General features: G+C 25.7%; 1 protein-coding gene across 8 annotated transcripts in view; it reads right to left on the reverse strand.

Moving 5' to 3' along the window:
- Positions 1–8,328: 8,328 nt before the first annotated feature.
- LOC126896954 (uncharacterized protein CG43867) overlaps positions 8,329–25,235 on the reverse strand; it is a 63,375-nt gene continuing 46,468 nt past the window's right edge. For 3 of the 8 annotated variants that reach the window (XM_050670197.1, XM_050670202.1, XM_050670201.1), the window contains 19 exons: positions 17,039–17,146; positions 16,690–16,982; positions 16,404–16,624; positions 16,044–16,321; positions 15,739–15,976; positions 15,400–15,668; positions 15,116–15,280; positions 14,882–15,043; positions 14,546–14,819; positions 14,273–14,385; positions 13,708–13,905; positions 11,464–11,756; positions 11,229–11,406; positions 11,011–11,166; positions 10,715–10,954; positions 10,521–10,654; positions 9,712–9,841; positions 9,406–9,633; positions 8,329–9,339 (listed from right to left, as the gene is read on the reverse strand). In XM_050670197.1, coding sequence (XP_050526154.1) covers positions 9,163–9,339; positions 9,406–9,633; positions 9,712–9,841; positions 10,521–10,654; positions 10,715–10,954; positions 11,011–11,166; positions 11,229–11,406; positions 11,464–11,756; positions 13,708–13,905; positions 14,273–14,385; positions 14,546–14,819; positions 14,882–15,043; positions 15,116–15,280; positions 15,400–15,668; positions 15,739–15,976; positions 16,044–16,321; positions 16,404–16,624; positions 16,690–16,982; positions 17,039–17,146 — 3,855 coding nt within the window. In that variant the 3' untranslated portion in view covers positions 8,329–9,162. Of the gene's footprint in view, positions 9,340–9,405; positions 9,634–9,711; positions 9,842–10,520; positions 10,655–10,714; positions 10,955–11,010; positions 11,167–11,228; positions 11,407–11,463; positions 11,757–13,707; positions 13,906–14,272; positions 14,386–14,545; positions 14,820–14,881; positions 15,044–15,115; positions 15,281–15,399; positions 15,669–15,738; positions 15,977–16,043; positions 16,322–16,403; positions 16,625–16,689; positions 16,983–17,038; positions 17,147–17,213; positions 17,366–18,515; positions 18,733–25,235 lie in introns of those variants that run through there. The other 5 variants (XM_050670203.1, XM_050670205.1, XM_050670200.1 and 2 more) reach the window with 5 other exon arrangements.

Raw genomic sequence — 25,235 nt, forward strand, 5'->3', positions numbered from 1 at the left:
ATTGAGCAAAATTCAATGCCTTTTAGGATTGTCGCAGTAACGTTATAACTTATTACTAATTAATACGTTAATCTTTTTGAAGTGTATATTTCATAGAGGTATATACTACTACAATTACATTAACTATTATATACCTGTTTTTAATTAATTAAATGATCCAATTAAAAAACCCAGTTTAAAGGGATCACAGCATAGTTGACACAAATAAAAATACTGAGATGGTTAACATAACTATCATAAAAATAACTTCAAGGAATCTGTTAAATTTAAAAATAATTTGTATATTTGTAATTTTTTAATTTCTGTTTTTTTTTAAATTTCATAGAAATACTAGTTGTATTTAGCTACTCTGCATTTTTACCATATGCGCAGGTAAGAATTCTTCTACGTTGGGCAACCGCTAGCCCATAACTAAAAATTATACTAACCCAAAAAGTAATGTTAGAAAACTGATTATAGGCCACTCAAAATTTAATTTAAACCATTTTCCATTTAATATTAATTTAATTCACTCCCCAATTAACAGTAAAAAAATAATTATAGGATCCCATTAAACTATATAAAATCTGATTAAAAATAATTTTTAATGAAAAAGTTTAAAAATTCACGATATTACAACAACAAAATAGAAACTCATTTAGCATAAAAGGGAGGAAATAAAAACATTAATAAAATTATTAATGAAGCAGGAATTTATCTGCATTTTATATAGATAAAAGACAAATTATTTTATCTTTCATCTGAATAATAATTATGTCGTCTAAGTAACTTTTTATTCTTGTATCTATATTTAATCTAGATTAATTTTTGGTTATCTATTCCTAACTCTCATAAGGTATTTATTAATAATTTAATAATTAAATGTCATTATTTAAATAGGAAATAAGATTATTCAAAAAAAGTACTTTTCTATTAGTAAATATTCTGATACTTTTATAGTTAAACTTCTTGGTTTTAAAATATACAATTTATATAATCAGTAACATAATTTTAGGTATAAGTTTTATGTAATGGTCAACAATATTTTGGCTATAAATACATTATTATTTTTAACAGTGTATTGGTATAAGTATACTTATGTATCAATTTAAATTATTATTAATACTGTTTATTGTGTCCATTATAATATTCTATATAATGCCATATCAAAAAAATTATTGCTTGACTAATAAAAATAATTTTAAAATTAAACAAGGCTACTGGTGCATCCTATTTATATTTACTAAACAAAACTGTACTTATCTAAAAAAGAATCTATATTTACTGATACAGATTCTAATTTTTTATTTTAAGTATTTTTTTAATCTAAATTTAGATTCAAAAAAAAATATTTGAAAGAGATTATTTGTTATGTTTTGCTTAATTATTTTAAAAAAATGTTATTTTAACAAATTATAAGTTACACATATTTAAAAGCACATATACTCGCATATAAACTGCGTGTGTTTAAAGAGTCTGTGCTCTTAATTTTTTTGGAATACTATAATAATCAACATTACATTAAAATGATAAAATAAAAATATTTATGTCCGATTGTTTTATGTACATGTTATAACGGCACAGTTGCCTTTAAAAATATACCTAATAAAATTGGTCACGCCCACAATAATTATATTACAGGAAAAATGATGTACTAATGCTTTTAATATAGCGGACAGCAAAACGATGTCGCTTGTCTACACACCTAAACCTTTTCATTGTAAAAATATTAAAAGTCAGTCTTAATTATCAGCTGTTTTGTACGCACTGAAATTTATTTAAAAATTTGCTTGTATAAATGACTAGTATTGTATTATTTTACAATAGTAATACAACTTTAAAATGAAGAATTCGCACTAAAAATATCAAATGGTTTTTATTATTTGATAATTTATTTTTTTAATTAAAATCACCACTATTACAAAGATAAATAAATATATCATCCTTAAGTGATGTAGCCAAGAGGCAAGCCTGAGCCCTCTCCATTGATAGCAATAATCATCTCTAAAATGAGTCAAAAAACAAGGTAAACATATGGAATTTTATCAATTTTTGATACTCCCTCCATCGTGAAATACTGGCTATGCCACTTGCTTTTAAACAAAATTTTAGGCATGTTATATTTAAATCAATCGCAGGCAAATGTCTTTAATCATCAAAACCATACATGTGTATTGAATTTTTACCAAAATACTATAAGCATTCGTCACACTGCGCATATCTTATTGACAAAGTGTCACTGATGCAAAACAATCTCAATATATCCATATTATACATTTTTGAAATAATTTTTTGTCATCAACTATGATAAAGTTAGAACCGATAAGAAGAAAATCTGCAAGTTAGTAATTGCATATATCTACTGTTTTTTAATAAAAGAACTAAATTAATAATTCACAATTCATTTGATAACTTTATCGCAGAAGTATTCATATTAAATGTGACGATTATATCGATGTTATATATGATATCAAATGTCGCGATTTTTTAATCTGCAAAAATATTTTTCTATGTTGCTAACATTTTATTAACAACAGTGTTTTTTTAAATTATGTAAGTGAAATTAAATAATCTCTTTACTATTCAAATATATGTAAATTTAAGTTTTGGACTTTAAAAGAATATGACGGTACAATTGCAATTAAAATCGTTTACTAAAATAAATAATGTAAATGCATTATTTTTAAATAAGTTCATAGTATAGAAATCGTACTTTCTAAAGAAGTTATTTTTTAACTAATAATTTAGCAATATATTTAAAATGTAATTGTATAGTAATTATAATTCATTGTAATCATAATAATAAATATTTATATTATTTACAACCAACTTGTTACAAATAAAATAAGATTACAAAAAAAAAACAACAACAATACTTTAGAATTATTTATAACTTAGTCTATAGGTATAAATATGTTCAACAATAACAAAACAAATAGTTTTTAATGTTTCAAGAAATGTTGAATTTTAAATAGCATAAATTTCATTAAATTTTATTTTACTTTTCACGATGTTATACGTATCAGTAACTTTTATGACATTTTAAGAAATTAAATACTGTCAAAAGTTCAAAGAACAATAATACTACATTGAAGTGAGACAATCCTGCAGAACTGTGTAATATAATCTATGAATTTACAGCTATTTTAAGTCACTGTATAGATAAACTATACACAATACATATACATAGTTAAATTAGAAACTATTGTATACATTACTTGCAATGTTATAGTAATTATTACAGTAATGGTATAAGGTGCTTTTAAATGTCTTGTCTCGCTGACGAACTCAATTGTAACGAAAATAATGTTTTTAACTTGAGTCTGCATATTGTTTAAAATTGACACACAGTCAAAAAAGAAATACGTTATTGTTCAATATCCATCAAGATAATCAATTCACTCAATAGTATTGTTTTGTTCCATTAAAATATTGTGTTTTATGCCAAATTGTATTAAGAAGATTACTCAAACAATTGATTTAATAGCAATATTACTAAAATATTCTTAAAGTACATCTTATTGGTATTAAAATATATTTAGAATATAATCAGAATACTTTGAAATATTCTCAGGATATATATATTGGCAGCGAATATTATAATATACTAATGATATATTTCATCTTTAAAATGAAATGATAAGCAGAAAAAAAATACGGTCCAATATTTAAAAAATTTTTTTTGGACTCTTTATTATGAAAACCTGGCTACGCCACTAATAAACTATATTGAGTATATCAAAATGTCAAATAATACGAATTTTTATACATGTCCTTCTTTCACTTGTAATATAAAATCATTGATAGGAGTATAGATGATATTTGACAAAGATTATCATAACTGTCATAACATGTTTTAATGCGAACCTGTTAAATTTATTTATTAATTTTTTTTTAATAATTACGTTTGTTTAAAAAATTTAATATAGAGTAAGTCAGACATCCTAGGATATTTGTGATAATTAAAAATAAAATTATATTTTATATTTAAAATTTCTAATAGTAGAATAATAGTTGAGACAAACTTTTTTAATACTATAGTTCACTTCAAAAGTTTTAATTTGATATAGGTTAAAAGTTGTTAGACGTTTTCTTTTACATCTTTCCTGACCATGATAATTCATGAGAAATCCATAAAAAACATGCCAAAAGAAAGGTTAATGTCTTTTGTGTTTCCTTTATAAAATTCATTAGGATAAGAACAGTGTAATTTTGAAAAAGTCATAGTAAAATGAAAAAAGTTACCAATTTTCACAGAAATTTAATCCAATTACTCATAGAAAAAAAACCAATATTACTCCTGTCGTATTCATATTTTCAATACTAATATCATCTTCTGGAAGAAATAATTGTATATGTAATCTTCTTTTTTTAGAGGGGCTAAATTAAATTTTTTCCTCTCCAAAAAATAATTTTTTTATAACAATGTTATAATTTTGCTATATTACATTTTGGGAGTGCAGGAATCGTCTATATTATTTCTTATAGAGTAATTTAGTAAACTCTAAGCTCTTACTTCAGCTTACTCAGGTAATTTCATTAGGTTCTCCTGAAAAATTTGATTGCCTAAAATGACGAATGCTCTAAACGTCTTGACACGTATTTTATTTTAATGGGAAATTTGAAGAAAATATCTTTACAAATATATTATAACTTAATATTATTTACTTTAAATAAATACAGAAAACCTTGACTTTTTAATTTTTGTATATCATAATTAACTGGATACTTTTCAGCATTTCTATGTTTTCATTGTTGTTATTTGATACCTAACAACATTTGTACGGCTATATATTTTTTTCATCACATATGTGCAAAAAAATGACTTAACATCATAATAATTCAATATATAATGATCTTTTTTTTAATAATAGCATCGAGAGTACTTGAATCAGTTGTTTCATAAACTCTAGTAGTAAAAAAAATAGAAAATATTTTATTGTAGTTTTGGATTTCTTATACGTCTTATATTCCTCAGAAATTTTTAAAAAATTCAACTTATTAAAACCAACAAATGTACTATTTATTAAATAACACATTTTTTTTCTTTTTTCCGAAACATAGGTTTTTTGAACTATTTATATTTTTGAAAAAGTGGATTCAATTTTATTTAAATATAATTCGATTAATATGACAGGACAATATTACACAATAGTCAAAAGTAATTACTCAATAGTGTACATAAATTTATTTTGAATTTACTGACCAATTTAATTTGAAAAAATAGAGGTTTTTTTCTCTCAAAAATGTTGGCTGTGAAATTTAAACAACAAACGTTTCATAATAAATCAAAATGGTTTTATAGTTAAAAGCCAAAATCAAACATTATTTGTTTACACAGCGTTTTCGCAAATCTTTTAATTTTAACTTCATTAAAAATGTATCTAGGGTGAAGTGAGGTAATTATAAATGTATTTTTTTAGATAAATGCATAAGTTCTTATTTCGAACTTACATTAAATATGATAGCAACACACATAGAGACCAACATTTTTCTATCTAAATAAAATCTGCTAAATATTCAGAGATAAAATAAAAAATAACAGCACCCACTCCTCACCTACTGTCATTACATTATCGACGAGTCTTTTTTTAATTAAAACATTATCTATTTTATAAATTAATTTAAAATGAATGTTGTCATTAAAAAAATATTTGTCCTGACGACCTATCTTCTATGTACAAATGGCCGTCGAAGTTTAACAAATTTATTAAATATTTATTCATATAAAACACTAATATTGCATAAAATTTGTAATCGGGATATAAATAAGGAAATAAGAATAATTAGAATAATCCATCAATTTCTTAAAAATAAACCCCATCAACAGATTTGTTTTGAAGCATTTCTTATGATGGCGATTTTAATCATCGTTAGATGTCATCTATACTTGTTCTAACTATAGCACGTCTACACTTTGCTACAGTTGTTTTACAGTAAAGTCACGGTTATTATAAATAATTATATAATTACTATCCACATTAATTTTTTTTTTTTGATAAACAATAATTTAACAAAAAAAAAAAAACCAGCACAGAGCGGTCGCGGCACAGTGGTTATTAAAACCACTATCATAAAAAACGCTTCAATGCAAATCTTTAAATAGTGTTTAATTTTAAAAAATTGGTGGATTATTCGAAAAGCTACATGATCTGCTATTTTCTTATTTATATCCTGATTAAGATAAAGTATGTCAAATAAAAAAGGGATATAAATATTATTTCTCAATAAAAAACTGTGTTGGTAAATACACTTTTCAATAAAATATAGCATTATAAAGTTAAAAATTAAAAAAATAAAATCGAGAATTTTCACACAAAAATAGCATTTGGTATCTATTTTTACCGTGAAGACAAAATAGTCCAAAATTTTTTTTTAATATTAAAGTATATTACATAAGCTTTAATTTAAGATATATAAAAGTGTAGTTTTTCCGGAACACTTTCAAAAGTTAATTTTTTGTGAAAAAGTTATCATTTTGAATCCTCTCTGTGGGCAAGTTAAAAGTCAAATTTATAAATGATAAGTATTTATCAAATGAAAAGACATTATGTATCTATAAAAAAAAAAAGTAATATTGATTTGTTCATTTTTGAAAAAGTATGGCAGTTTTAAGTTAAAAAAATTAGTGATTTTTAAATTTGTAATTTTTTTGAAGATTTCCCCCATTTACGGGGAACGAGTGAAATTTTTTCAATTTTTAAGGATTATGTCTTCAACTAGATACGATTTGTGATATTTTGACGTATCGTTGAAAAAAATCGGTTCGGTGAGGACTGAGAAAAAGTGTAAACAGACACAAAAAATAAATAAATAAATAAAAACAAATCATAGTAAAATTAATACCTTCTCAGATTCGCATCGAAGCTAAAATCAAATTATTCAGGCATCCCACCAGGTTTTGACATTTTTATAACTTATGAAAATTCTTAAAAATAAAAAAATAATTTAAAGCATCTGATGGATCAAAAGTTATTAAAGATGTCAAAAATTGTTGGGACACTCTGAATAGGGTTCTATCTACACGACTATTTGAAAATATTTATACTATAATAGCAACATTTTTTAATTCAGAAAAAAGTATTAAAAAAAAATCGTTTAAAAAACAAAATTTGTAAGATTTTTTTTGTGAAATGTGTAAAAATGTCGGTTTTGTATGTTTTTTTGGAAGTAACCCTTATCAGAGGCATTATTTCAGATTATAATTATCGGGCAAATTTTTAGGCGGCCCATCATTTTACAAAGCCGCTTGTGATTTATCTTTGTAATATAACCTAATCTGTAACAAAACTAATTTTATATAAAAAAAAACTGTTTTCAAAAAATGGCTTTATGATTTTTTTTTTTATAAAATTTTAACGTAAAGAACATATAATATTTTGACGTTACGCTAGTTTGTAGAATTGAGTTTAACAATGAAAAAGATAATTATTAAAATAAATAACATGTTTTGACATATTAGATCAAAAATTTATTTAAACTAATGAAAGGTCTTCTATGATTTTCCCCTAAAAGGAGAGATATTGAAAATATTTGAATTTAGTAATCTTAAAAACATTATTTTTAACCTTTTTTCTATTCAAAAGTAGAAATGTTGATTAATTTTGTCCCACTAAAATAGCGTTTTAGTACAATGTGGGGCTAAATGTGTACTAAAAAATTAGAATGTGGTAAATTCTCAAGTTGCCCTTTTAATTCACACTTTGCCCATTATACTTCTTCTTTTCCTCTTAAAATTTTACAAACTTTATTTTTTTTAATAAAAACATATGTTTAACTAACTGATGGATTTAGCAAAAAGTACTTGATTTATAAAAAACATTTATATCTACAATTTACATTCAGTTTTTTTTCTGCGAGTACTCTTTTAAGTTTCATGTAAATAGCGACAATATTACCCTTGTTAATCAATTCTCAACCCCGAGCAGAGACGGGTTAAAATCGTATAATTGACTTGAAATTTTTTTGGTTTATTTTTACATATATTTTACAATTTTGAAGCAAAAGATTAAAGAAATTCTTAATATAATGTTTTTCATCTATAACTAAAGATCATCTTAATATATATAACGTATATTGGTAGCAATACACCTATCCCAAAACCTCTCAGTAAACATTTTGTCAGGATGAGGAATATCTGGATCACTCTCGGACTCGGCAAGAGTGTACTTCCAATATAAAATAATTATGTTCTGTAGAAATTTCATGTGGAGATATAGTTTTTATTTATTCTTTCCTAGAAATATATCCAATGCTAATAATAAAATCTTTTAATTATGAAATAATTAGGCATACTAGAAAATTGGTATAGAAAAGAAGATTTTGGAAAGGAAAAAAATTAACACAATACAAATTCTAAAAAAATTTTTAGTATGCTCAAGTTAATTTTTTTACATATAACAAATCATTGCAATTTTATTTAATCATTTTGTACAAAATAAAAATATAGCACAACCTTTATGTTTATTCAAATAATAATGTGATGTTAAGTTCGTTAATCACAAAATTTTATTGAAAATTAATATTAAAAAAACAATAAGGTACAATTTCCTTTGGTAGAATTGTACATTTGAATTTAAAACAAAAAATTAATTAAATTAATACACTAAAAAAAATTACTACTGAGGTTTTAAGAATAAAATGTAACATTATTTTAGTCAGACTCCAATTTTTATAAATTCAAACATAGTAACAATAAAAATGAATACACAATACAAAGTAATAAATATTACCTAATTTAAAATTTTTCATTTAAGTAATAAAAATCAATGCGGGTTTTACTTTACTTCACCCATAAGGAGAGTAGAACAAGTAAATTATGACAGTCTGTTTTTTATGGCAATAGCAATTTTCTTATATAATGCTATTTTAAGTTTTGCTTATATATCAATGCACAATAAGTTTATTAATAAGATTTGTTTAAATCTTATGGTAACATAATTAGGCTAAATATTGAGTTAATATAGACCTCAAACTGACAGTAAAAACTAGTATCATAAAGTTGTCTTATAATAATGTCTAAAGTAAAACAATTTAGACAACAATAAAAATTGTAGTATTAATTTAAATTATTCAGGTATAAGTTTAAATAATTTAAAGTTTATTAATTCAATATTTATTACGCATAGAATATTCATAAGAGGTATATCGTTTATACCAAAGTTGAATAATAATACTTTATTGTCACGAGTCAATTCGCTTTTTATTCTGGGATTCAGTCCTGTGTATTTGATGGTCTGGAGTAGCTTTGAGAATATCAGGCTGCATATTCCTGTTGAGAGAATTTGGTGTTGAATTTGATGTATTATTTAGTGCAAGAGCATTCATATAGTCAGCAATTAATAAAGTTATTTCAAGAATCTGTGAATTAAAATGCATTAAAATACTAAATTATTTAACTGGTAGGCTTTTATTTTTATTTTTTACCTTTGGTTTGCTCATAGAAAATAAAAGCTTATGAGACTCAATAATAGCAGATTCAGATGCAATAACTAACATAAAATCATCTTGACATCCTCCAAAAGTTAGAACTTGATCATACATATAAGTTTCAATAAGTTGCATAGATCTTAATTCTAGCAAACTAACGCTATCTTCAGAAACAGCAAGCCACACAATAGTACCTGACAAAATTGTGTTTTCTCCATGTTTCATCTTTATAAAAAATACAAATTTTTTTATTATTTTCATAAAAAAAAAAAAAAAATTAATAGATCTAAATATAATATGTACTTTAGCTTGAAAGAGCGAGCATCCAAAATAAGGCCATTTTCTAGTGCAGGTGAGATATATTCTTACACAATCTAATACTGTTCGTCCTTTAAGAGAAATCCACTTATCTTGCAATCCAGTTTGAAGGTGTCTAATTATAAAATTAAATTTTAGTAATTTAATATATAAAAAAAATTGATCACTTATATCAAATATTATGTAAGATTAAAAATATATTTAAAATATTAATTTAAAACTAAAAAAATATAATAAAAAAACTAAAAAGCCACAAAAATTACTAATATATCAAGTTTACGTATTTCTGTAACAATGTTACTACCATCAGTGCTTAACACATATACATGATGATGATTACATTGCTCCAGAAATACGTAANATATATCAAGTTTACGTATTTCTGTAACAATGTTACTACCATCAGTGCTTAACACATATACATGATGATGATTACATTGCTCCAGAAATACGTAAACTTGATTTTTTAGTTAAATATATTGTAATTTAAAAAGGATTGGCCTGGCCTATTGGGTAGAAACGTATGTTTCAGTGTGCAAGGTCCTAAGTTCAATCATTAAGGCGTGAATGAGATTTTTCTTGTGATTTTCTCATTGTTGGTGTCTGGTTTCTGGTGCACCATAATACTCATTCCCATTCTACAATGGCTTAGCCAATAACCACCTTTGACTTCCTAACATGTAAAAAAGAGAATCCACCTTCTGTAGCATGTTAAGTTTGGGAAATAGAAGGATGTAAAACACATAATTTTTTTTTAGTTTTAAATTAATATTTTAAATATATACATGAATTACTTGATTGTTTCCTGAGATGCTCCATCACGATATCGATATGGATAAAATTTGTCCAATGCTTGAAGTACTTGTAAATCTTTTGTATTACCACCACTTCCACGATTTTTTTCACAATAAAATTCACCAAAATCAATCTATATACAAAAAATTATCAATATCAAACGGATAACAAAAATAAATTAATAAGCATTTACTTGTGCCATAAGTGCTGCTAGCTCTAGAGCAAGTTCTTTAGTTAAAGGAAAATGACCATGTACAACTTTTTGATTAATTTGATAGCAAAGAAGTAATCTTTCACGATCAGTTTCTTTTTTAACAAAAGATTTGAAATATAATCGATTTTTAAAAATGAGACGAATAACCCGAGTGTTTTCAAACTTCCCTGAACCTTTTTCTCTTAATGCTGTTTCCCATTTGGATATAACATCACAAAGCTAAAAAATCAAAATTAATTTAGTTTCTTTTTTTAAGTTAATGAAGTTTAACATACTTTTGCATGAGGTTCAATATAATGTTCCAAATCTTTTTCAATGGGATCATCACTAAATAATGTAAAACCTGACTGACTACTGTCGCGGCACCCAGTTTCTTGATTAAGAGTACATAAAAACTCTTCAATTATTGTTGAACCATCAAATCCAGCAACCTGTAACCATATACAATTAAAAAAACATACTTTAACAAGGACATAAATTATAATCTTATTACTTGATAAGTTCCATTGAGCAGATGAACAGGAATGGAATGTGGTAAAGAATGATGATAAGGATTTTTTAACAAAATAGATAGTACCTCCATCCTTGAAGGTTTTACTTCACGCACACCATTTGCTATTGTACGTTCAAGTGCACGTTCACAATAAGCTGCATACTTACCACATTCAGTCCTGCAAAAAATTTAATTAATTAGTTTCACCTCAACATTAATACTCCTGTTTACATACTTTGTATCTATATTACGCTTCAAATGTAATTTTAGAAACCACAGTAGTTTAGTATTTTTAGGTACAAATAAAGAAACAGCAAGTGCTAATAATTGCCATCCTTGAACAAAAACATACATAGGTGGGTTTGCTTTGCAGTGATCAAATAAAGATGATGAAGCTGGACTTGATGGAGCTGTAATACTGTGACTTGGCGATCCTGGTACAATTGACTGAGTTGTACTTATGGTTGGAGATGAAGCCAATGCAGCATCACACGTAAACAGCGACTGTGTAGCGCATAATAAGAGTTGCTAAAAAAACAGTGGATATGCGGTGCCTAAATGCCTAATTTTCTTTATTCATGATTAAATTAGAAATATTAAAACCCCTTCTACATTTATCATGCAAAACATGCACAATATTGTTGAATTTTATGGGATTTGCAAATTAATTTTTTAAATAGGCATAACTAAAATTGCATTTTAAAATAAAAATATTACAAAATAAAATATAATCATAGTAAAAATAACAATTAAAGTATATAAAGTAATAAAATGGTTGCAACAATTTAAAATTTTTCAAGTTCCCTGAATTTTTCATAATTTTAATAAAAATTTTCATGATTTCCCTGGCAATTTTAAAGTCTCTTTATTTTCAAGATTTTCTAGGTTATTCCAGACTTGTGGTAACCATATATAATTATTCTAGATAATGGTATTAAATGTTAAAGATATGTATTGTGAATAAAATTATCAATATAGATAACATTATATTTGTTTTGTACAACCAAAAAGAATATCAAATTATAAAATATCATTACTAAAAAAAATTAGCAGTTAAGACAGAAACCACATATGCATTGTTTTTTTTTAATATTTAAAAAATAAAATATAAACGAGTCAATTATTTAATTTAAAAATATTAATAATTAATTAATAAAAATAACAAATTAAGCATGGCATTAAAAAATAATATAACAATTAAATATTTCACAGATAAATATTGGCGTAGTTGAAATTGATAATTTAGTATTGTAATTTTTATAGAAATATTATAAAAATTATAAAGTAGTTGCATATTTCATTAGCTCCGTGGCAAACATATATCAAAATTTTAAGAAAAGCTAAGAAAGTTGATGGTTTTAAATGAAATTTGATACTTAATTCATCCAATTTAACTGAACATACAAGACTGTTTAAAAATGCCAATTTAACAATTGACAATATAAAGAAAAATAGTCTGATTAAAAAAAAAAGTATATTGGATGAAAGGGATATGTATAGAGAACATACAAAAAAAAAAATATATTAATTCATACATTCTTCAAAAAGTTATACTAATATAAAGTTGAAAAACTAAAATACGAATTAAAAAATTTTAGCACAAAAATTGCATGTTTTCTAACTACAATGGCCATTTGCGCATGAGGATTAACCAACATTGTTCTTTTTTTAATTATAGTACATAACATACACACCTCTCTGGTAAGAGCTTAGAAATAGTGACAACACACAAACAAATATATATATAAATAAACACATCATAGTAATATTAATATCTTCTCAGCTTCACATTGAAACTAATAAATTAATTTTTTTAAATATTTTATCCAATTATTTTTCTTGAATTTTATTTATAAACTATATAACTTCAGAGGTATTTTAACTAAAATTATAACTCTAAGAGTTCTATTGTTATAACAATCAATTTTACAAAAAAGAAAAACTAAAAAATTTAACAAAAATGTTTAATTAACATTCATCAATCCTAAACATATAATATAAAATACCAAATTTTAAGGTTTTTATATATAATCTTTGTATGTAGAAAACTAATTCAAAATTAGTAAAATTAGGTAATTCATAACTAATTTTTTTATAAAAATGATTTAATTCATAATTGAGAATATATGATAATACTGAATTTTAGAAAATATTTTATATTTTGTTGGAATTGGTTTAAAAGTATTTTATTAAGTAATGAATAATAAAAACCAATTTTTTTTTCAATTTTATCCAAATTCTCATCTACTATAAAATAACATATTTATTAGTATACAATTAAAAGTAGTATTTTAAAATTACTAATGTTGATAAAATGTTTATTTATGTTATTAATAATATATTTCTATAAAACTATCAGGAAAATTTATTTTACTTTAAAATAATTTTTTTTTTAATATTAAAATAAAAAATGAATATTTTAAAAAGAAAAAATATTATTTTTTAATGCCAAAAAAAAGCAAAGGGATGGGGAACTTACACGATGACGTAGTTTGGAGAATACCTGGACGCCATGTTTATGAGATGCATGTCTAGAAGTTTGTTTGATTAAAGCACTCAACATTTCTGCTTGTAATTCCCAGTTATCAAGACATAATTGTAATGCATTTTGAGCTAAAACTACATGATAATCTATTCCTGCATTTTCGATTGCTACTGACATAAATAGTTGACAGCTCTAAAAAAAGGAAATAATTAAATATAGTTCTTATTTAATCATTTCTTTTCTATTCAGTCATTTAAATTAAAAATGTCTGCCTATTTTTCTTCTAGTTATCAACCACAGGGTTGATTTAACACAAACCAATTTCAGTTTAACTAGTGTATAACACATTACCCAGTTCTATCCAAAAGGCCTATTATAGCAAATGTGACTTAAAACGATGTTAAGATCTCATCATCAATTTGTGGGCACACTACATTACAGAATTTTCTTAGTTTGTTAATTATATATTATAAATTATAATACATTTACAATAATAAAAAATAAGTAGTAGGTTTAATATCAATTAGTATTAAAGAATAAATATTCATATTAATCTTACTTTAAACAACTTAATTGCTTCGTATTGTAATGATTCAACAGATAATGTAGTTAATGGAGTACTTATTGCATCTTTGGAGTGTAGCAAAATTGGATGTTTCCATAGTACACAATCTAATGAGATATATATATTAATGCAGTTAACTAATAAAATATATTTAAAATATAAGGTTTTAATTCAATAATAATTAATTTATGCATAATTAATTAATCATATTTTTAAATATAAATTAACTATTTTATACACTCTAAAAGTTAACTATAATATAATTACTTGGATCACCAGAAGCTTCCAATAATTTTTGAACAATTTGTTCAAATTGTGATCCAGATTGATTTCCACTCCCAGACACTACAGTCAGATGATATAGCCATGAATCTTTTTCTTGTTTAGAAGACATTAATAGATAAGTAGAAGGTCCTTGATGAGATGGATTTAAAACTATAGTTGGTGGTTGGTTAGAATCACGTTCTTCACCATCAGAATCAGAAAAATGATCAACAGTTTCTACTTGACAATCTCTCATATTAATTTGACCAAAAGCACTCTAAATTCATGAAAAATGAAATATTTATACATACAAAACAAACATTACAAAATTAATATTACAGTGTCTGTTGAAGATTTGAAATACAAAAAAGTTTTGCCAATTAAAACACACCAACAGCGTTTAGCATGACCATTTCTGACTTTTGTGAGCCAACCTTGAATTGTTGGTTTATTGTTTTCATTGTTCAGAAGAAGTCTGGTTGCGTTATGTCTCTGGACATTCTAAACAATGCATCAATTATAAATTGTAAATGTAATGATGACTTAAAACTTGTTTTTTTTTTAAATACATACTTGCAAAACTTTAACCCAATCTTCCATAGCTGCAATTGAATCAGCAGTGAGGTAGTAAGTTTTTTTAATAGTAGATATTTCAAATGTAGCAGCACCATCCTGTCTAGTAATTCGACACAAGTCATCGATAGTAATTTCACGTTGTGGCTTACGAGAAATATCATTCTACAACAAGAATAAATATTACTCAGCATGTATAAAGTTTTTAAAATACTTTTAAATTATAATTATTTTAAAATTTAAATTACAAATAATTATTATCAAAGTAACTTTAAATTACTAACTTGAGTTTTCCAGTAACGAAGTTTGCCATTACTCAGTACAAAGAACCTTCTTCTCCAAGTTTTTAATTTTCCACCTAATTTGGCTAGGTGACCAGATTTATCAAGTACTCCTGTTTTATTACATTTACTAGGACTATCAGCCACTACAGAAGCTCCATTAAGGTTCAGTCTTAACACCAATGAAGACCATTCTGCAGAATCTTCACCACATGACATTGCATCAGGAGGTATCGCATAATCATCTGATATGCCTGATTCCATTGAGGTATCTGTTAAATATCAAACAAACAATAATAAGTATTATAAGTGTTATAAATATCTTTCCATAAAGTTACATACTTTTAGAAGGTGATCCTGATGAAATATGTTTAATTGGTGAGAAAGTAGAAGTAGTTTTGTGACTTTTGCTTGGGCTAGAGCTAGACATGGATGTATCAGTATTATCAGTGCTACTACTATTTGTTATTCTAGTTGTAACACTGTGTGTGTTTGGTGTATTAGTATGTTCTCCTTCTCCATCACTAGAATCATCAGAAGAGTCACCAGTAAATGGACAGGATCGAATCTGACTAGCTCTCTATAAAATAATAACAATGTATTCAATGTATAAGATTATAACAAACTATCTGCTATAAATTTAATACCCCTTTAACAGTAGCATATACTGGAACACTAATATCACAGTATCCTTGAGAATTGATTGTTCTAGATTGATGAATATTAGAATCAATATGACTACTATGAACTGTTGATAAACCTTCATTTGCTACTTGATAAATACGAGATTCCCAAGAAGGACACCTGTGCAAAGGTGGAGTAGGTGGTTTATTACTAGATTTGTCCCAAGATAATTTTTCTCTACTTGGAGTGTATATTTCTGCATAATCATGCATTATATCCGATTCGATGCATACAGATTTTGCTATTTATAATTTAAAAAAATGAAAAATTAGCTTAATATTTTTATAGAAAAAAAAATGCATCATAATTGAAATATAACATACGTCTTACTGACTTCAAGTTTAATGCATCAGTTGTTGCTGAAATAGATTCATTAGCTAATTGGTTATGAGGGGGTACTAATACATTTACTGTTGAATTAGGCGGAGGTACTTGTGAACAAGCAGACATGTGACGGCGATGAGTTCGTTGAGTTCGTTCTGGAGTACGATATTTTTGATTTCGTTCAACTTGAGCGTAAACTGGTTCGTTATCAGACAAAGCACTATCAATGAATAAAACATTAAATACAACAGCTTAATTGAATATCTGATTAAATTATGTACTTACTGTGTGGAACCAGTACTGTTGGCTCTATGTAATGATGCAGTACTGGTACGGGGAGCAGATGTTCCAGCACAAGCACTAACAGCCATTTTATCGGAACTTAATTGAGCCATTTTATCAGCACTTAACTGTGCCATATGTCGTCTAAGTAATTCTAATTGTTGATTGCACTTGTGGTTTTGTTCGCGAAGATGTTGGTTTTGTGCTTCCAAATCTCTTAATTTGTTGGTTACCCATTCTTTTATGCGCGCCGCTTTTGCTTCTACCATTTTGGCATCTTGAAGTCTCAACTGGCGCTAAAAATATGTTTTAAAAAATATATAAATATAGAAAATTTAAATTTAGAATTTACCTGTTCTTCTACTTGAGTTGCTAGTTTGCTGATAGCTTGCTCCTTTTCGGTTTGATCTGGTAAATGACTGTTCCATTCTGCTTGGAGACGTTCTTCCATAACACGAACCTATAAAAGAGTGCAGTTTTTAATACCACAGTACATAATATTTGAAAAATAATATATAAATACGTACTACGATATAGTAGTTACGAGGTATATAATAAATACTATTTCAATGAATTCATTGACAATAAATAAGATCGCTTTTGTTTTATAATAAAAATCTAAAAAACTATAACAAAAAAGTACACGACCGGCTGACGCTGTGACTCATTATCTAACACAGTCTTGCCGTCTAGCTGACTATTTTACCCTCTACTCACGCCACTACTAAGTTTTAGAGGGAACACCACCCTAACCAGGTCAATACAATAGACACTGACAATGGATCAGGGTCATACACCCCTCGTTTGAATTTTCATTTATCGATTTGCGTTAAATTTACATTCACACATATTTGTTTATGTGGTACTGTTTATTATAAACATAAATCATAAAAATATATGTTATAATAGAAATTTAAAAAATGTTTTTATTTTTTTGTCGTTTGGTTACATTTTTTTAATTTGTATCGTTTTAATGGTAAATAAATACATTGGCGATTTTAAAACGTTGTACATCAAATATGACTGGATTGTAATGTTCACAAAAAATATTATTATAAAATGTATATACATTCACGTCATATAAATATTTACACGTAATATCGATATGTATTATAAGAATGTGAATGTGAAAAAATTTATCACATCCCACATACTAATAAATAATTTATTAAGAACATTATATTAGTTGGTAGTACACAGTAAAAAAATCAAAAGACATTATTTTAGTTAATTAAAAGCAACCAAATAATACTTAAACTGTGACTGAAAATATTTGAAAATCAACAAAATATTTTTATTAAATCTAATTAAGTTCAATCTAGAAAAAATCAGTCATTAATTAAGAAAGATAGAAACACTATTTTTTAAATCTTTAAATAAAATACTAACTTAACAAAATAAATAAATATTAGAAAATATCAAATATATAACAGCTAACAAATAAAGTATTAATTAAATATTAAGACTAATCATATTTTTTTTATAAAATTATTATATATCTAGTCAAATAAAACATAGACCATGTTACAAATCATAACAATTGCAAGTTAATTTACCTAATGTTTTTTTAAAAAGTTAAACGTTTTACTGGGAAACACANTTGCAAGTTAATTTACCTAATGTTTTTTTAAAAAGTTAAACGTTTTACTGGGAAACACATTTTTTTTGTAATCTCTCATCAATTATAAAACTTAACATGTTAATAATTGATAGTACACAATAAAGGAGTAAATAAATATATCTTCCAATCTTAAAAATCGAGAAGAAATATATCATAGTTTTAAATACGCTCTTTTGTTTAATAATATAGGAATTTAAAGACATCCTACCTTTTAATTTGTTATTCGTCTGATGAATAATTTCAAATGGAGGGCATAGCAATTAGTTTTTAATAAATTATATTAATACCATAGGAAAACTAAATACAATTTCTAAAAATCGACATTCTAAAGAATATAAAGAAGTAATTAATAAATGAATTCGATAGAATAATATAGGCCCTGTAAAAACATCTATGAGCGTTACTCTAATCTATAACATGTGACAAACAACTCTAAAGGGTGAAAAAGGCAGGGGATGGAATTAAAAAATCAATGCCCCTTGGCTCTCACTATCACGTTGCTATCGACAACACTTGCGCTGTTCGTGTTTAAATGATTTCATTCTAACATAGATATTGTTTCAGCTTATACCACACGTGTAAATATTATTTTATCGTATAAGGCTTCACGTAATATTTAGTAGAAATATAAAATATCATTTCTAATTCAAATAGCTCGTTACTTTAATTATCACTATTGAAATTGTTTTGATACTATCGTTGTTAGTTCTAATAGGATGAAATAGATTGCGCTATACATAATGTTTGTTGTTGAGAAGATGTACTAAGTGATTGTGTGTATGACATGTTAATTTTATTTTTAATTATTAGTAAAGTAACATAATAAATATGGGATTAACTTCAAAGAGTTTTCCACTCTTTGATTCAGATTATTTTTCTAAAAAATGCCCATTAAACTCAAATTTAAAAGTCTAAATAACAGTTAAACTTGACGAATAAGCATAACATTTTTTTTAACATAATCAAATTATATTAGAAAAGTTAAAAAATATACATATATTATTTTTTAATTTTTATAATTTATTGTTTAACTTCTAATTTGTTAATTACTAATTAGTAATTATCGCAAAAACTATATGCTATGAAAAAAATCTAAAACCAGATTCAGAATTAACATCAAAATTCCATAAAGATTTCATCTAAATATTAAAGATTGCAAAATAACTGTTGTCCTGTGTTATCTTTAAGAAAGTATTGCGAAATTTAATTTGGAACATAAATAATTCACAAAATAATAACTTAATAAAAACAAATCTTATAAAAACATAAATAAAATATTTTAATTGGATTTCTTAAATTAATTAATTAAACATCACAACAAGCTGACTTCTTATTATTTCTTGTAAAACATGCAAGGTGGTTCTTATGAAGACCCATTACACAATGTCATCACGGCCGTTGTTCTTACGGTCTATAGCGTGAAGAGGTCCATAAAAACGATTTTAATTTTAAAATAACAATTTCACTACTCCTGTTACCGTGGTTACGATTTTATATACTTTGCTGGCTTGCGATGCGTGAATATTGTAAATGATTACGTCGCTTTTATAAATAAAAAAATAAAAGATTGAAGCTCATTAAATCTGTGTTAATATTATTATTCACAATTCAATTATTTTATTTAAAAACAGACATTTCTTCATAAGTAGAATGAGTCGGAAACAAAGGAAAAATTTTTTAAAAATGTAATTTGTACAGAAAATATCTGAGATTTAGTTATATTAACTAATTAAAATATACGACTAATTAAAATTAGCGTTTCACATAATTCAAGCGATGTTATATTTGTCGAAAAAAGTATCACAAAATAAGATCAACAAAATAATCAGCTTTATTATTTTTTTTTAATAGAATGTGACTTTAATTCAAGTTATTTAAATATTATAGTTATTTAAAATAGAAAAGTTCGAATTACATATAATAATGTATAAAATTATATCTATATCATGATAAAAAATTACATTAATAATCTCGAAACCAGATCATTAATTATTTTGAATGTCACAAATAAATAAATACACAATTAAATTTATAATTCATTAAAATTATTTGAACATAAATTGTTTTTTATAAAGGGAAATTAGCATATAACTTTAATGTATAATATACAATAGTAATAGTAAGCTACACAGTATTTCATTTTTAAATATTTAAAGATGTAGGTATTGAAATAAATGAATGTAGTTCATTTATTAAACATTATGCAACTAACTTTATAAACTTAATATTCTTATTTAATAAGATTTTTAAATCCTTAGCGACTTATCTCAGTAAGGCATTTTTATATTTGTAAAGTGCATTATTATTCCCTCTTACAATAAAACCTTTTTATCAATTTAATTTAAAATTTTTTAATTAATTATTTGTATTAAATTTATTATACAAATATAAAAAAAATATGTATTATATTTTTATATTAATTAAATAGAAAAAATAAGTAATAATAATAATTTACAACATACTCTTTTTAATATAAATTACAAAGATAATTTTACTTCTCTTACTTTATGTTATAATTTTTAAATGTAATGTTAATACTAGTAACTATTTGTTAATAAATACAGTATTTTACAGTGATAACTGTATTAATTTTATAAATCTTAAGTAAAAGTGGAGAATACTTCAGAAAAATTGTCATTTAGTAAAAATTATACTTGTTAGTTATTCTTGTATCAATTATTTTAATGACTAACCCTAAGGGATGTAATGAGATTAATGCTAATCATAATGAAGTATCATTAAATTTTAATAACTAAAAATATGAACTATAGTCCATATTTTAGTCCTTCTATAGAAGGACTACTGTTTTTAAATCATAAATATATCTCATTTTTAAAATACTATTAATTTATAACGGAAATAGAAAGCCATGCCTATATAACACATGACCCCATAATCCATTAAGTCATACATGATGTAAACAAATATTTTTCCAGTACTACTATAATATTTTACATCAGAACGTTATTTATACTAACTAACTTGAATTTATGACATAAAAAAATTAAAAAGCAAAACATAGTACTATAAATAGTGATATATAAATAAGACAGTTGGAAAAATATATGTATGAATATTAATCAAATCTAATGAGTTAAGACTGTTAACAGTCACGCAGGAAAAAAACTAATTACTTTTGAAATCTTACACTATATATCGATGTGATCGATCAACACATTATGATAAAATAATGTGATATTATATAGATACTATATTAAATAGAAATTGTTTATTTTTTAACGACTTGAGGAATAAATTATTTTGTACTTTTATTAATCATTACTTACATAGAAGCTACATGACAAATTACCTTATTAGTAAACTATAGCTGTCTGGTTATATTCAAGAAAGCATGTTTTTAATAAAAACAACACTATCATGGCAAAAATCCAAACAAACAAAATATATTTTTAAATTTGAGAAAATTATTTTTACAATAATTTCTGACTATTTTTTTAGTAAGAGCATTAGATTTAATAAAAAAAATTAATTTAGCTTAAAATTATTTTTAATGGAATAAACAAAAAAATAGAATGTACACAGAATGGCCCAGCACTCACTGACAACTTAAATCACTATTGATCCAGTTAATATTTTTAGCTGATTTTTTTTTAAATAATAGTTATACGTTAGGTCAATAATTATATATCAATCCATAATTCATCTTTTTACATTTTATTAAAACTAGTAATTATTTTTAAATTTTAAATAAAATGTAAAAAAATATCTAAGATAGCTATTTTATAGAGTAGATTTTAAGAAAAATTTTGGTAAAAAAATATCTTGTTAATATTCTGTAGCATTTTAAAGTTTGTGAAAATTTGAATTTTCAAGTATTATTTTACAGTATTAAACTTGAAATACGTGTTGAAAAAAGGATAGAAGAAAACGCTATTTTTTCTTGATAACTATCATTTGGAGGTGTCATAGATTTCCCTGTGGATAGGGGATAAGAATACTTCTACGGCCCCTCTGCCAGTTGTAAGAGGCGAATAATGAGGTTGCGTCAGGTCGACAGCCGCCTTAAAATTTTTGTTAAATAGTATGATGTGTACTGAACAAAACTTAGGCGAATTGTCCCATCTCAGATGTACGCGGGGACAATAGGTGAGAGTGAATAAAGTCATTAAAAACGGAAAAGGCCTAAGGAATAAAGTGTTTGATACCAGCCGGAGAATTTGTGCAGTAACTGTTTCACCAGTCATATGTACAGGTCTACCCAGCGCTTGTAGTGTCAACGGTGTAGGGACATCACCACTTAACTCTAGGCTGGACTCGTGTATAAGGGAGAAAGATAGATACAAAGTAAGAATAGGTACTTGGAATGTTGGAACATTAACTGATAGAAGTAGAGAATTAGTAGAAGTATTGAAGAGGAGAAAAGTTAACATTTGTTGTGTGCAGGAAACTAAGTGGAAAGGAAAGAAAACGAGGGAAATAGGTGAGGGTTATAAAATAATATACTCAGGTAAGTTTAGTACAAAGAATGGTGCAGGAATAATAATGGATGAGGAGATGAAAAGTAGAGTAGTAGAAGTAGCTACGAAAAGTAACAGAATTATGGTCGTAAAATTGATATTCGAAGAAAAAGTGCTGAATGTAAGAAGTGCCTATGCACCACAAGTGGGGTGTGATGAAATAGACAAGGAAATGTTTTGGAGAGAGTTGGATGAGGTGATGCTAGAAGTACCTGGCAATGAGGATGTGGTGATAGGTGGAGATATGAATGGACATTTAGGTAATGAGAGGAGAGGATATGAAAGAGTACATGGAGGGAGACATAAATAATGTTTGGAATAGATTTGCTAGTTGTGTAAAGAATACTGTAAAGGAGATTGTTGGTGAGAGTAGAAGTAGAATGCCAGGAAACAAGGAAACTTAGTGGTGGGATGAGGACTTTCAAAAAATCATAAAAAGTAAGAAAAAGCAATTAAAAGTATTGCAGAAGAGCAAAAGGAGAGAAGAATGGATGGAGTATAAACGCTTGTGCAAAAAAGCCAAATTTGCAGTAAGTAAGGCAAAGTTTAAGAGGTATGATGAGTCATATGGCCAGAAACAAAGGAAGACAAGAAAGAAATCTACAGACTTGCAAAAGTAAGAGAGAAAAGGTCCAAAGATTATTATTATATAAAGTGTATAAAAAGTGTTCATAATAAGGTACTCTCAAGTGATGATGATGTGAAAAAAAAGTGGAAAGAGTATTTTGAAAAATTACTGAATGATGAGTACCCAAAAGAGACATTAGAGGATATCTTGTGGAATGAGGAACTGGTAGATTTAATTAGTGAGAAAGAGGTATTAGTGAGCTAGAGGTGTGGAAAAGAAAAGGGTTTAAGAATAAGTAGGAGTAAGACAAAATATATAGAGTACGAGTTAGACAAAGGAGAACACGAGGTAGGTGAAATGAGGATTTCAGTAACAATAATCAAGGAATGAGCATATAAGAGGGAGTATAGATGTAGCGTCAATCGTGGATAAGATGAAAAAAATAGACTAGATGGTTTGGTATAACTGTTAAGAACAGTTATAGAAATGAATCTTGAAGAAAGAAGAGGTAGAGGAAGACCAAAAAAGAGATGTAGGAATGTTATTAAATGCGACGTGAGCGTAGATAATGTGGGAGATCGTGTCAAGTGAAATTTTAGGATAAGGGTGGCCGATCGCAAGTAATTGGGATTAAGGATTAAGGAAGAAGAAGACTATAATTTGTAGGGTGTAACTTTTTCCATGAAAATTACTTACGCTTCTGAATGAGAGCGATTAGTAATAATTGCCTTATAAAATTTCTTATCATCGTATTAATACCAAGTTAGTTATTATAATAGACCTTATACTTAATATAATATAAATCTTGACTCGTGATAAATAAATTCTAATTTTAGTTAGAATAAGTAGTTTTACCTCTAAAGCAATAAAATCATATCTTGATGAATTTCGGGTTGATTCACAACGTGGTATCGTGAATTATATAGACGGCGTGGGCCTCCCTGAATTAANCTGATTCACAACGTGGTGTCGTGAATTATATAGACGGCGTGGGCCTCCCTGAATTAATGGCAGTTCCAGGGCGGCCCACAGTAATGCCGACCGTGTTAAAAAAAAATAAAAGATAAAACTATTTATTAAGTAATAGGTATTGTTCGTGTTCTTATTTGAATTAAAGCCGGTCATTGGAACGTTAACAATTTTCATGGAAAAACCCATACACATATCATATTTAGTGTGAAAATATTGTGTTTACTTCTGTTCTTTTGTATAAAATATAACCAGCGTTTGATACCGTAGAATAAATACAGAAATATTCGAATTTTAACAAAGTGTAAAATATTCCAGAAAATTAACTACAAAATATTAATGAGAAATTTTTTCACCAAATTTTTTTTTTTTAATTTGTTTTAAAAAATGGCTATTTTGAATTTTTTTTAAACATTTCTCGTAAATTTTTAAAATTATAATTTTTTTATATAATTATAAAAATGATATTTATTACAATATTATTATAGTCCATAAGTATATTAAATATTAAAAAAAAAATTAGCAAAAAATACTAACTGGATCAAAAGTTTTTTAAATTTCAGTAAGTGCTGGGCATTCCTCTCTCTATACAGGGTGATTTTTTTATCATAACCCACATTTTTTTTTTCATTATCTTTAGTTACACATTATTCTTGAATTTTTAACTATGTACTTTTTAAGTTCATCCCTTATGCCTTGGAAGGGGGTCAACTTTGTTTTTTTAAATGGTAACACATATTTTTAATTTAATAAAATGTTTGAGTTTTTAATTTAATAGTAAATGGCATTTGAATTTTTAATATAACTTTATTAGCTTATTAGATATAAACATTTAAAGTTTCAAAATTTTGAGTTAATATACATGTATAATACACATGGGATTGTAAATACAGGTAGCTAATTGGATTTTTAT

The sequence above is a fragment of the Daktulosphaira vitifoliae genome, unplaced genomic scaffold (genome assembly GCF_025091365.1).
Source record: "Daktulosphaira vitifoliae isolate Bord-2020 unplaced genomic scaffold, ASM2509136v1 Scaffold_1, whole genome shotgun sequence".
NCBI lineage: Eukaryota > Metazoa > Arthropoda > Insecta > Hemiptera > Phylloxeridae > Daktulosphaira > Daktulosphaira vitifoliae.